General features: G+C 38.4%; 1 protein-coding gene across 1 annotated transcript; it reads left to right on the top strand.

Annotated features, from left to right (window-relative positions):
* Positions 1-2,211: 2,211 nt before the first annotated feature.
* faim2b (Fas apoptotic inhibitory molecule 2b) lies at positions 2,212-12,470 on the top strand. The gene is made up of 12 exons (XM_022682646.2): positions 2,212-2,369; positions 3,591-3,654; positions 4,771-4,847; positions 4,939-5,003; positions 5,121-5,174; positions 6,295-6,345; positions 6,441-6,480; positions 6,595-6,632; positions 7,232-7,319; positions 10,843-10,938; positions 11,115-11,168; positions 11,405-12,470. The coding sequence occupies exons 1-12, from the start codon at positions 2,355-2,357 to the stop codon at positions 11,552-11,554; spliced, it is 792 nt and encodes a 263-aa protein (XP_022538367.2). The 5' UTR covers positions 2,212-2,354; the 3' UTR covers positions 11,555-12,470.
* Positions 12,471-14,733: the final 2,263 nt, after the last annotated feature.

Raw genomic sequence — 14,733 nt, 5'->3', positions numbered from 1 at the left:
ATAGCTTGCCATGGCCAGACTTTAATGGCCACGGGACACTGTTTTCATGCTGTTGTGTTCTATACCTAGTAACCCTTCGGTTAGCAGCAGCACTAGCCACGTTTAGCAGCAGCACTAGCCGCTCAGCAGCAGCACTAGCCACGATTAGCAGCAGCACTAGCCACGATTAGCAGCAGCACTAGCCGCGGTTAGCAGCAGCACTAGCTGTGGTTAGCAGCAGCACTAGCCACGGTTAGCAGCAGCACTAGCCATGGTTAGCAGCAGCACTAGCCGCGGTTAGCAGCAGCATTAGTCATGGTTAGCAGCAGCACTAGCCGCGGTTAGCAGCAACACTAGCCACGGTTAGCAGCAGCACTAGCCGCGGTTAGCAGCAACACTAGCCACGATTAGCAGCAGCACTAGCCGCGGTTAGCAGCAGCATTAGCTGTGGTTAGCAGCAGCAATAGCCATGGTTAGCAGCAGCAGCACTAGCCACGATTAGCAGCAGCACTAGCCGTAGTTATCAGCACTAGCCGCGGTTAGCAGCAGCACTAGCCACGTTTAGCAGCACTAGCCGCGGTTAGCAGCAGCACTAGCCGCGGTTAGCAGCAGCACAAGCCACGATTAGCAGCAGCACTAGCTGTGGTTAGCAGCAGCACTAGCTGTGGTTAGCAGCAGCACTAGCCGCGGTTAGCAGCAGCACTAGCCACGGTTAGCAGCAGCACTAGCCATGGTTAGCAGCAGCACTAGCTGCGGTTAGCAGCAGCACTAGTCACGGTTAGCAGCAACACTAGCCGTGGTTAGCAGCAGCACTAGTCGCGGTTAGCAGCAGCACTAGCCACGGTTAGCAGCAGCACTAGCCACGGTTAGCAGCAGCACTAGCTGTGGTTAGCAGGAGCACTAGCCACGGTTAGCAGCAGCACTAGCTGCAGTTAGCAGCAGCACTAGTCACGGTTAGCAGCAGCACTAGCTGCGATTAGCAGCAGCACTAGTCACGGTTAGCAGCAGCACTAGCTGCGATTAGCAGCAGCACTAGTCACGGTTAGCAGCAGCACTAACCACGGTTAGCCGCACTAGCCGTGGTTAGCAGCAGCACTAGTCGCGGTTAGCAGCAGCACTAGCCACGGTTAGCAGCAGCACTAGCCACGGTTAGCAGCAGCACTAGCTGTGGTTAGCAGGAGCACTAGCCACGGTTAGCAGCAGCACTAGCTGCAGTTAGCAGCAGCACTAGTCACGGTTAGCAGCAGCACTAGCTGCGATTAGCAGCAGCACTAGTCACGGTTAGCAGCAGCACTAGCTGTGGTTAGCAGCAGCACTAGTCACGGTTAGCAGCAGCACTAGCTGCGATTAGCAGCAGCACTAGTCACGATTAGCAGCAGCACTAGCTGCGGTTAGCAGGAGCACTAGTCACGGTTAGCAGCAGCACTAGCTGCGATTAGCAGCAGCACTAGTCACGGTTAGCAGCAGCACTAGCCACGGTTATCAGCACTAGCCGCGGTTAGCAGCAGCACTAGCTGCGGTTAGCAGGAGCACTAGTCACGGTTAGCAGCAGCACTAGCCATGGTTAGCAGCAGCACTAGCCGCGGTTAGCAGCAGCACTAGCTGTGGGTAGCAGCAGCACTAGTCACAGCACTAGCAGCAGCACTAGTCACAGCACTAGCAGCAGCACTAGCCGCGGTTTGCAGCAGCACTACCTACGGTTAGCAGCAGCACTAGCCGCGGTTTGCAGCACTAGCCGCGTTTAGCAGCAGCACTAGCTACGGTTAGCAGCAGCACTAGCCGCGGTAGCTGGTTTTAAAACGGTAAACACGCAGACTACAGTCCGATTTACTAGCCCCTGAATGGCTAAAGAGCTAGCGGCTAATGCTAATACTACTCCAGTCTCGGTGCTGGAGAAACTTCAAGGAAACTCCTAGAATGTATACATAATGCACACTGGATTTTAAGGTGTCACATTTTGAGAAACTTAAAAGATTTTAAGTGCACCTTATAGTCCGAAAAATATTATTTTTGTATTATTTACATTTCACACACGGGAAGAATATTATTTATGTCAATATATTTTGTACATTTATTTTACATAATTTTTCCTGTATATCAACAATACTAAAACTGATCATCCAGTCAGATGTGCTGCTGACTGTGTGGGCGGGGCAGCCCTGTGGGTAATAAGTAGGATTAACCTGCAGATAAGGGGGAGGAGGAGGGGCAGGGTATAAAGATCTAGGCTAATCTGACAGTGAGAGACTAGAACCACTAAAACCATCAGAGCAGAAACACCAGACTGAACTCCAAATCTTTCTCTGGGTTTCTATCAGGGAATCGAGCAGTAAGAAGTCAGATCTGGAGGAAACGTGAGGAGCAACTTCATCAACATGACTCAGAAAAAGGTATGAATATTAATATATTCCTAAATCATTTCTAAAATATGCAGACAGGATCAGTGTGGGTTCTGACTATGATTCAATAAAGAGATTATTATGGATATCTGTAGCCGCAACATTTACCAACATCTACTTTAGTAATATTTAGAATTACACCACTTCTATTATGATGAAAAAAAAAAAAATCTGAATTTAATTTAATGTTTTTTTACTGAATATATTCATATTATATGAACATTATGTTTACTCAACCAGAAATAAGAGTAATAATTATAAGTGTTGCTAAAATTACGATTTAATCCTTTATTAGGGTTTTAGATGTATTAGAGGACCTTTAATTAAAAAACATGTGTTACATAAAATTTTTAACTTTAAAATGAGAATAAAAACTTCTGTTAAAAAAACATTCTATCTAATCAATAAAGATGTATTTGATTGCTTTGGTTATTTTGTTTCATTTACTTCTACTTTTTCTGGGAAACAGAACAGTTAAAAGTTTGGACACACCTTTTTCTAATTCAATGTGTTTTCTTTCTTTTTATATATATTTTTTAAACTGTAAATTTAATATTGAAGACATTAAAGCTACACAGGACCACATGCTGAATTATGTTGTAACAAAAACAAAAAAGAGGGTTAAACAAACCAAAATGTGTTTTAAATTTCAGATTCTTTGAGGACAGATCTGCACACTATTGGTATTTTAATCTCAGTGTCTTCATGAGGGAGAGTCACCTTGAATAGTTTTTTCAGCGTTTTAAAGGAGTTCCTGGAGGTGCTGAACAATAGTTGGTTCTTTTCCTTTAGGCTGTGAAGCTCCAGCTCACCCCAAATCACCTCATATTACCATCTCATGGCGACACCCTTGTTCACTTTGAATTAGGCTCCCCAAGTAGAGTACAAAAGAGCTAGCGCTGTGGTTAGTGGCTAGCGCTGCGGTTAGCGGCTAATGCTAATACTGCTCCAGTCTCAGTTGATCAGGTTTAGGTCAGGGGTGTGTGGAGGACAAACACTGTTTTTTTACTGTTTACTTAATTGTTTCCATGTTTTTAATATTAATCTACAATGTAGAACATAAATACATGAATAAAGAAAACAAATTAATGAGAAGGTGTGTCCAAACCTTTGATTGCTACTATATTTAAAATGTCATTGTTTATATTTTAAGCTGAATGAGTTTTGTATGAGTGCAGTGTTTATAGTTGTATCTGGTATTTGTCGTTCCAGATCGCCCCAGCCGTCAGCACTGTGTCTGGCAATCTGCCGCCCAGTTATGAAGAGGCGAACGCAGGTCAGAAATCTGTATTAATTTTTATTTTGAATAATAAATCATATTTACTTATTATATTTGAATTGAAGCCAGTGGTGTTAAAATACATTACAGTATACTGCCAAAAGTATTTACATACCTATTCAAAATCATTGAATTCAGGTGTTCCAATCTCTTCCATGGCCACAGTGTATAAAATCAAGCACCTAGCCATGCAGACTGCTTCTAAAAACATTAATGAAAGAATGAGTCACTCTCAGGAGCTCAGTGAATTCCATCGTGGAAATGTGAAAGGTGCATTGTGGCCCTTGTAAAGTTTGGCAGAGGGGGGATATTAATGTGGGGCTGTTGCTCAGAGGTTAAACTTGACCCCTAAGTTCCAGTGAAATTAACTCTTCCTGCTCAGCAGAACATACAAAAAGATTTTGGTTTGATACTCTCGACTTTGAAATGTGGAAAAATTTGACTGGCCTGCACAGAGCCCTGACCGTAACCCGATCGTTCTCATAAACACACTCTTAGACCTTGTGGAAAGCCTTCCCAGAAGATTTGCAGCTGACATCATATTAAGGAGCCACTAAACCCTAAATCACATTTTTTTCATAAATAACTGAAATGTGTTCCTTTGAAGTAATGAAACACACCAATCCTGCTTATTTTTTTATAAACCTTTCCTAACCTTTAAAAAAACGCATTTATTGTGGTACTTCCCACCTGTGCAACCTCTGAGGTTGAGCTGTGTTATAGACGAGGGTGATGTGTCCATGTACTTTGGTTTGCAAGCACATCGCTATATGTAAATCATCAATTCAATAATATCGCCCTCCTGCTGAAGTCCAACCATCTGCGTCTCACTGCTATCAGAGGCACACTGTTGCTGCTACAGCTCAGCCAATCAGCTCTCCCTCCTGCCCACCTCTAAACCCATACATCTCCCAGGACCTCTTCTTTTTGTTTTTTAGCTTTTTCAAATTTGAGCTGAGGGTGGATTCAGCAAAAATCAGGGGGTTTAGTGTCCCCCTAGAAGCTCATATGTGTGTGAAGGCTAGTGAGCTAATACTTACGGCTAGAGCATGAATTATTATTAAATACTAAACTGTACAATGTTTTGAAGTATTATTATGGTTTGTTGTACAGGATGCCCCAGCTACTGTTACGCAGACGGTTCATTTTCCTGGGAAGACAAACACATCCGGCGCATTTTTATCAGAAAGGTATTGATTATTACTAATTCATAAAGATGAAAGAATTCTGTTAAGTTCTCATTAAAAGATTTTTATTAATGAGTTTAACAATCTGTTTTAGGTTTATTCCATCCTGATGCTGCAGCTGCTCGCCACACTCGCCATCGTCTGTGCTTTTACATTCTCGTAAGTATGTGTGTGTGTTTGTGTGTGTTTGTTATGTTGTGTGTTTGTTAGGTTTTGTGCTTTGGGCTTGGTGGTGCTGAGTTTTGTGATGTAACGCTTGTTTCTCTTGTTCTTCAGGGCATCAGTAAAGTTCTATATCCAAACTCATCCTGGACACTATTCACTATCCAAGTAAGCAAGACCACACCCCTTTTATAAAACTCTCCCTGTAGGGTAATTTACCAAAGCATGACTTAAGATAAAATTTAGATTTGAGGAATCCTAGAACATGGAAAGATGACTATTGAGTCAAGTTTGCTGTTTCAGCAAAAATGTTTCAGCATTAAAGATATATAAAAGGAAAATAAACAAATAAGTACATTAACCCTAGAACACTAACATTAAAACCAAGGTGACCCTATAAAAAAGCAGAAAAAATATTTGAAAATCAGATAGTCCTTAACAGGTAATGTCCTAACAAAAAAAAATAATGCTGCTGGGAACTTTGGTCTTTGGTCCACACATTCTTGGGTCTTGTGAGCGCCTGATTTTAACACACAAACACTAACATCAGATAAATTACACCCATAAAATATGCCAGTGATATCTCTATCACTATTGTCTCTCTGCTCTGTACAAATGTCTGCTCCATACAGGTGTTTTGTACAGATGTTCTGTATAGGTGTTTCATAAATGTGTTCCTTTCAGCTGTTCTGTAGAGCTGTTCTTTACAGGTGCTCCATACAGATGTTCTGTACAAGTATTCCATATATGTGCTCCATACAGGTGTTCAGTACAGGTGTTCTGTACAGGTGTTCAGTACAGGTGTTTTGTGGGGATCACAGTTACAGACTATAGCTCTGCTATGGCCAGGCTAGACTCAATATCCATGTTAACATAATGTGTAATATTTTTAATAAATCTGATCATAAGGTAAATAATTAATAATGTGATCAAAGCCTAATAAATGTAATAGAACCAGGATAAAATTGCTTTATTGTTGCTAGGTTACAGAATGATGAAAGTAATGAAGGATTGAAGGGTCTTACTTTTATGCCTTGTCTGATTACAGCAGATCAGATTTGTTTTGTATTTTCAGAAATCCAGAATCGTTAATAATTTTAAAATCAGAACCAGCCCAAAGTCAACAACAATATTTTTATTTTCAGGCAGCTGTGACTGATTACTGGGAGATACAAGGAGTTAATTCACTTATTCTATTTATATTACTTATTTAAGTTATAAAGTGTAAAAATATAACCTCCTTTGTTTTTATATTTAATTAATTATTATTATTACATTTGTTTTGCAGTTTTCTGTTTCTTGGGACATTTCTGGCTCTGTCCTGCTGTGGAGATTTAAGGTAATTTCTTTTTTCAGTTTTTTTTTTTTTTTTTGCAGGATTTAATACATTTTTGTAAACAATCACCTGATTTTCATTCAACTGCAAAATTACAGAAGGCAGTTTCCCTGGAATCTGATTCTGCTGACAGTTTTTGTGAGTTCCTGTTAAACCCATATATTATTTTAATGTTTGTACTTTAAATTTTTATATATATTTATGTTACTTTATGTGTTTATGAGTTTTTGAATGTTTCTTCTTCTGTGGCAGACGTTGAGTATGGCCTGCATGCTCGGCTTCATTTCCAGGTAAAGAACTGCAGCACAGCGCCTTTAATAATAATAATAATAATAATAATAATAATAATAATAATAATAGCTCACTTTGCAAACCCCCAAAAAATCATTTTACACAATTATACTAACCATTTATGGCATACCTTCTTGGAAAAATATAATTTTTGAAAGGTTTGTAGACCCTGGGTGGATATATCAAATATACATTTTTGTTCATTTTAATAATATTTTAAGCGCAAGAAATAGCCACAGCATGCAGTAGTGCAGGACTGGTCTACGTATATAATTAAAAACACTGTTTTTAGAAAGTTTACAACAAGATGTAAATATACCGTTTAACTTTGAATAAAACATAAATAAAACAAATAAATACATAAAAGAAGGAATAGTGTGGTTTGGTTACTATAGAGGGTTAATATATATATAACAAAATATTACCTTTACACCTTTATTAATCAGACATCATTAGACATCAGTGTGAGCTAAAAAATGATGAAATATATTAAGTTTTTGTTGTGTTTTTTATTTATGTGGATGTAAAAATAAGAACATTTATTCGATTTAATTGAAAACATATGAACTTATGAATGTTATCTTGTCTTCATCTGCAGTTTCTATAACTCTCGCTCGGTGGTGCTGTGTTTGGGAATCACGGCTGTAGTTTGTTTTTCCGTTACGATCTTCAGCTTCCAGAGTCGGGTCAGTAAACACTGAATAATAATGACTGGGGAATTTGTTGTGATACAAAATTATGGTTTATTTTTATTTAAAGGCTATACACATAGATGCTTCATAACACATTCATAAGCACCGAATAATGTCTTTCTGAAGCAGTGAAAAGAATGATGAATACCTTATGCTATTACTTGCAGTTTTATGCCATTTTCAGCTCTGGAAAAAATAAGAGACCACTTAAAAATGATGAGTTTCTTTGATTTTACCAAATTGAAAACCTCTGGAATATAATCAAGAGGAAGATGGATGATCACAAGCCGTCCAACCAAGCTGAACTGCTTGAATTTTTGCACCAGGAGTGCAGGCATAAAGTTATCCAAAAGCAGTGTGTAAGACTGGTGGAGGAGAACATGACAAGATGCATGAAAATTGTGATTAAAACCAGGGTTTATTCCACCAGATACTGATTTCTGAACTCATAAAACTTTATAAATATAAACTTGTTTTCATGTTGTTTCACTTGTTTTGTTGTATTATTTGAGGTCTAAAAGCTAAAATCAGAGAAACTAATTCAGAAATCAAAGTGGTCTCTTATTTTTTTTTCCAAAGCTGTACTTATTTGTTTATTTTCCTACATTGCAGATGAATACTAGAGTCATTTAGATTATACAGGACCGCATAAGGATTCATGTAGTAATTTAAAAGTGTTAAACAAACCAAAATACTCTCTGGCTCTTTTATCTGGGGTGCTGTTAAATTGCAGTTTCTGAGACTGGTAAGTCTGAAGAACTTATCCTGTGCAAAAGAGGTAACTCTTGGTCTTCCTTTTCTGAAATCTGAAACATAAAACATATTCTGGTTTGTGTAACACTTTTTTGTTTAATAAATAATGCCATATGTTTTCCTCATAGCTTGGATGACTTTGGAGTATTAATCTGCAATGTACTTAATTAAAAAAACAAACAAAAAAAAACACAGTATTTATAGTTTCTCCAAACCTTTGACTGGTACTGGATAAGTAAAGCTTTGTAAATACTTATAAATGTGTTATGAAGCATCCTATACAGGTAATCTTCAAATAATTTGTTAAAAAAATGACATTAAGTCAGTCTATAAGAAACAACCATGACCCCAAATCACTAACAAAAATAAATCATTTAATATTTATTTAACATTTTTATTTCATATGCAGATATACTTACCTAAGATTTTATTTTATTTATTAATGAATATCCATTATACATTCTTGAAACACATTCCAAAACAAGTTCAGACAGAGGCAAATTACAGCTAATAATGAGGTTAAATAATGAATAGATAAAAATGATGGTTTTAACCAGGTGATTGTAATAACGATTTGGTACAAAAACAGTATCTGGGACATTCCAGGATTTTGGTACATTTCAGGGGTGGTCACTTCTGAAAATTTGATAATTTTTAGTCATATATTTATTAAATACAGGTAATAGACTATTAAAAAGTTTGATTCGTCAAGCTCAGGTATCAAAGCAGTTTTTAAAATTAGATTATGCAATATATTTGGTAACTTACAGTAACAGGGTTGCGAGTAACAGGGTTGCAAATCTAGGCTAAGTTGTGGTTTACCTCAGGAACAGATGCTAACTGTAAAATTTAGCTATGTATACAAGATCAAGGACAAACATGGTTTTATGAGTATATAAAGTAAATTTTGACTCTAAATCAAATCAAATCAAATTTATTTGTATAGCGCTTTTTACAACTGGTGTTGGCACAAAGCAGCTTTACAGAAACATGATTACAGGACAAAGAATCAGGCAAAACATTAAACATAGAAAATACATAATACAGATACCCCAGTGAGCGCGGAGGCAAGGAAAAACTCCCTCAGAGCTGCAGGAGGAGGAAGAAACCTTGGGAGGACCAAGACTCACATTTGAGGGGGGACCATCCTAACACTGGTCAAACGGCTTTTAAATTAAAATTTAAAAAGTCTTTTATACATCCATATAGGTTTTATGTATTCAGGAGTGTAATAGCGCCACTAATGGCTTGGATGTAATCAGTAGTGGAGAATAAGATGGACGATGAGCAGCTGATCTGTGGTGATGGATGGAGAAGAGCTGACTTCAGAAACTTCCATCAGTCTGGCCGGACAGGAGACGCGAGAGCCTGAGGGTCCAACATCGGTATCGGGTCAGACAGGTGGGCAGTCAGTAACTCGGAGGAAGGCAGAGAGATGGAATTAGTTTTGACTGGATTTATGCAAAACGGAGAATATTAAAACATTATCAGAGTGTGGCAAATGACTCCGGCAGAACTGAATAAAACAGCCTAACTAAAGGCAGAGAGCCAGAAGGTAACATAGACATGGAGGCACCCTGAAACACTGGCATCCACCCACTCCACCGTCCACAAACCTGAGTGACCGTGTGCAGTGGGAGAACAACAGCACCAGCATCTCAGTTTACCACAATTCCCTCTGTCCATGAACCCCTGAATCTGCAGCCTTATCTAAAGGAAAAAAAACATTAATTACCAAAAGCTAAACTAAACAAGTAAGTTTTCAGTCTAGACTTAAAGATTGAGACTGTGTCTGAGTCCCGAACATATTCGGGGATATTATTCCAGAGTTGAGGCGCTTTATAAGAGAAAGCTCTTCCTCCTGCAGAGCTCCTGTGAATTTTAGGGACTACTAAGAAACCAGCACCCTGAGATCTAAGTAATCGTGGTGGTTCATAATAGGAGATGAGGTCTCGTAAATACTCAGGAGCGAGCCCGTGTAGGGCTCTACTCATTATTAGTCTTACAATATGAGTAACAGGGTTGCGTTCACTGAGTGACACACACAACTTGGACAAACATATTTGGAAAAAAAAAACATGAAAATTGTTAGAGCACTTACTCTTGGTCTTGCCATGTGGGCAGGAATTGTCCTTGTGATGTCACTTCCTTTGTGCCAGTAGACAAATATTTTTAACTCTTTCTCTGCAGGTAAAATTATGGTAACATAATTTTGGTAACAGGGTTGAGCGCATGTTGTGGGACACAACTTAATAGCATAAAAACTGTAACATGCAATACAATGTAGACCAAAGAAGTTGTTTTCATAAATAAAGGAGATGCATATCAACAATATACAAGAGGAAGTCATTTAATTATTTAACCCAATGTGTGGGACAAGAGAAAACGGCCATTTTTTTGAGGTGGTCCAAAGGTATTCAGTCTTTTGAATAATATCTAAGGAGATTATTTTTCCACCAAATTTTACAGTTTGTCTTATAACAAGTACATTGTTCACAAAAAAATAGTCATTTAGATATTTTGGATATGTACATTTGAAATTTAAGTGGTGGGACAGGAAATGGAAATGTTCCTTCTACAAACACACACGCACACAGAATCTGACTGATCAGCAGGTTTATTCTGAGCTGATTTTGATCAGGTGAGCTGTGTGTAGATTGCTGCTCTAGGTTTGATGGAATCGTGTTACTGTGTAATTGTTGATTATTGGCTTTGGTCCAGTTTCTGGTCTTTATTTTTGGTTCTGCTGGTTCTGGTTCTGCAGGTGGACGTGACGTCGTATCAGGGCGTTCTCTTCTCGCTCTGCGTTGTGATGCTGTGCTGCTCGCTGGTGATGGGATTTGTAGTCCCGTTCGGATACGTAAGTGTCTAAAAATAAAACTAGGCCACAAAGACTAAATCCCATCAGAACCTGTTTATCCACACGAGGGAACAGGCCTAGCTCCTGACTGTAAAACTAAATATAGGGTTTATTTAACACAGTACTGCATTACCAGGTGCTCACTGGTTGTTTTTAGTAATGTTACTCTGTTACAGGTGCCCTGGATACATGCGATCTACGGGATTGGAGGAGCAATCCTCTTTACTATGGTAAGAACTGTGGAACTGTCTAGAAGAGATTGACTAGTTAAATAATCAGCATTTATATGCAGATACATATACTGAATAAACTCACTGTGAAATGCAGATGCTGAATTTTTATTTATGGTTTAATATGTTTATTTTTTTAACCAGACAAACTATTTTATTGCACACAAGGAAACATAACGAAATGCCTTGTCAGAAAATAACATCACACCTGATCAGAACGCTGGTTTCTCCCACAGTTCCTGGCCTTCGATACTCAGCTGCTGATGGGGAACAAGATGTACGCTATCAGCCCTGAGGAATATATCTTCGCTACTCTGAGTTTATACCTGGACATCGTCAACCTCTTCACCTTCCTGCTGCAGCTGTTTGGGGGTGGAAGAGAATAAATAAGCCAATATTAACGTTCCTCCATCTGCATCCATAATGTAGGAAGATCTGCAGATCTTCAGGAAGTCGGGATATTAGGATAGAAGCCTTTCAGTGATTCAGAAGACACAAAAAACCTCAGATCCACCATCGTTCCCCAGTGGACTGTTGCAGACGGTTCTTCCCCTCCTACTGGACTTTATCTGAATGTCTCAGTATTTTCATGTGAAACTGTGGGATCTGAACCTTCGGTAAAGATGATCCAATCCCTCACTTAATCCACAGAGGCGTTTGAGGACTGATTAGTGATGACGTGCTAGTTAGGATCTTTAGAAGCTCAGTTATATGTTGGACAGCAGTCTGAAGCTTCTGTTAGACCCAGTGATAAAAACTACATCGGTACCACTTTAAAACAAGACTACCTTTATAAAGGCTTTATAAATGGTTTACAATTAGTTTATTAATGGTTACTAACTAGGTTGTAAATGCCTTAAAAATAATTAATAATCTGTCATAACACATACGTAGAAAGAGCAACAATGACCTGTTGTTTGCCAAATAGTTAACCCATAGCCCTCTATATTGTTGCCCTTTCTACGTATGATAACTGATTATTAATGATTTTTAAGGCATTTACAACCTAATTAGTAACCATTAATAAACTAATTGTAAACCATTTATAAACCCTTTATAAAGGTAGTCTTATTTTAAGGTGTTACCACTAAATCTAAGATTTCAGATCATTAGTGTATGACGTGTATCTCCACTCCACCAGAAAGCCTTGATTATCAGTAGTGATGGGTCTCAGTACAGTACAATATGCAGGAGCATATTCCCGCCATCTTTAGATTTTTGATTTTAGATTTAACTGACTGAATAATAATGTCTATATTTTATATTTTTGTATATTTAGAGGCTATGAGATGTAATGTGTATCTCAGCCTCAGTCATTTCCTGTTAATTGCTATTCATTTTGAATGAAAATTTTATAAGACTGTAAATGTGTTTCCACCGGTTGGGGAAATGAATTTCTGTTCAGTAAAAGTTAAATCTAATGGTCATACAGGCATCATTTACTTTGAAATGGCAGAACCATCGAGCACAGATGTGTGATATCTGACATAAAATAATTAGTTATCCTACTTATGAATAACATATAGTACCAATCTATAGTTTAGACTCCCCTTCTCAATGTATTTGTTTTCTTTTTTTTCCTACATTGTAAATTAATACTGAAGTATTCCTTTAGACTATGAAGGAACACATAAGGAATCATGTAGTAACTTTAAAGTGTTAAACAAACCAAAATACTCATTTAGGTGCTCTAATCTGGGAGCTGTTAGCTTGTGGTTTCTGAGGCTGGTAACTCTTGGTTCTCTTCGCTGGTAACTTATCCTGTACAACAGAGGTAACTCTTGGTCTTCCTTTCCTGGGCAGACCTGAGGAGAGCCAGTTTCATCATACCATTTGATGGCCTTTGCTACTCTACCTCTTCACAGCTTTACAACTGATGCTCTTAAACACATTGAGAGAACAAAAAAAATCAAGTATTTACTTAGTAATTGACAAGTTTAGCACAGCTGTTAGCTGAAAGCGATTCCACCCACACACAGAAGAGAAGCTGGGGAACATACACACCCAGGGGAACTGAGCTTCAGACACAGCTGCGGCAAATTAACTCAAAGTAGGATACCTCAAATAAGATGGGTAATGCTAACTATACACTAGAACACTTTGAAAAAGACTCTGAAAATACTTTTAATAGATCTTTTAATCACTATTTGCAAGACTGCCACTAGATTATTTCCTAACCATGCCCTTGTGATAAAGTTGTGTATTTAAATATAATAATAGTGTACTTGCACTATATGCAGAATAATTATATATTATTGTACACATTTCATACTTATATATAATTTTTTACCTGCTTAATATGTGTGTCAGTATACTTTAAAAAAAGTATATTTTATTTGGCTGCACTAATTTTGTACTGGTGGTGTACTTAATAAAAATATGCTTACGTATTATCAATTACCGTCTATTTTCTGATCTATTTTCATACACAAGGTGCACCGGATTTTAAGCCACATTATGCAACACTAGAAAGTAACAGGGGAGTTGCCATATTTTCCTTCTAATTCAGCAGGTCTCAGCATGTAAAACTAAGCTAAATTAAGTAAACAAAACTGTAATTCTTCAAAAACAAACATTTTCAAACAAGCGCTGGATGTTAATCTTTTTCTCCCTGAAAACTGTTCATTTAGGTGAGTAAAATGCTTCCATTTATTTACAGTAAGCTTAGATTTACAGATTTCCACTAAGGCTAGCCGCCCGACAGCGCTACACTGAGTAACCCTGAGTGGTAACCTAGGGTGATTTTAGCTAGCGGTTCACCCCATGTAGCTTGTTTTAACACGATAAACACGCAGACTACAGGTTGATAATACTTACCTCTGAACGGTAAAAGAGCTGGCATGGTTAGCAGTTAATGCTAATGCTGCTCCAGCAATGCTATTCAGGGTTAGCAGCAGGCTACAGGCCGATAACACTCTGAACTGTGAAAGAGCTAGCTAGAGAGTGTTATCGGCCTGTAGCGCTTAGTGTGGTTAGCAGGTAATGCTTATACTGCTCCAGTCTCAAGTCTCGGTGCTGAAGAACTAAACTGAAACTCCTGTATAATGCTGTACTTTCGCAGAGTGGCTTTTCTGTTCCTTACAACCTGACTGGTTTTATCTAAACAAAGAAAAAGACTGACTTAATCCTTCAATCCTACTTTACACTGAATGATCGAGATTACGCAACCACAACCTGACTCCAGCAAGACTTGTGATTTTATCCCGACACTGGAAATGTCTGCGACACTAAAATCATTTGAAAAACGTTTTGGTGTAAGGTCAGCATAAGTGAACCCATCTGCCTGGCTTTAGTAATCAGCAGTGTAGCTTCCGTGTTAGACGCACTTTTACAGTCTAGTAGCCTCTGTGCTAGTTACTGCTATCTGGCAACTTTAGCTCAACTCAGCTTAGCTAAAGCTAATCAGCTACTTTATCTTAACTCAGCTCAGTTAATACTAACCAGCTACTTAAGATAAACTCAGTTCAGCTAAAGCTAACCAGCTACTTTATCTTAACTCAGCTCAGTTAATACTAACCAGCTACTTAAGATAAACTCAGTTCAGCTAAAGCTAACCAGCTACTTT

This window comes from Astyanax mexicanus, chromosome 24, assembly GCF_023375975.1.
Source record: "Astyanax mexicanus isolate ESR-SI-001 chromosome 24, AstMex3_surface, whole genome shotgun sequence".
NCBI classification, from domain to species: Eukaryota; Metazoa; Chordata; class Actinopteri; order Characiformes; family Acestrorhamphidae; genus Astyanax; species Astyanax mexicanus.
The sequence above is the reverse complement of the archived record's forward strand: the minus strand, read 5'-3'. Positions and strand labels throughout refer to the sequence as shown.

Coding starts and splice junctions, on each gene's coding strand:
- faim2b (XM_022682646.2), top strand. Junction 4,848..4,938: donor GGCGCATTTTTATCAGAAAG/GTATTGATTATT, acceptor AATCTGTTTTAG/GTTTATTCCATCCTGATGCT. Junction 11,169..11,404: donor GAGCAATCCTCTTTACTATG/GTAAGAACTGTG, acceptor TTTCTCCCACAG/TTCCTGGCCTTCGATACTCA.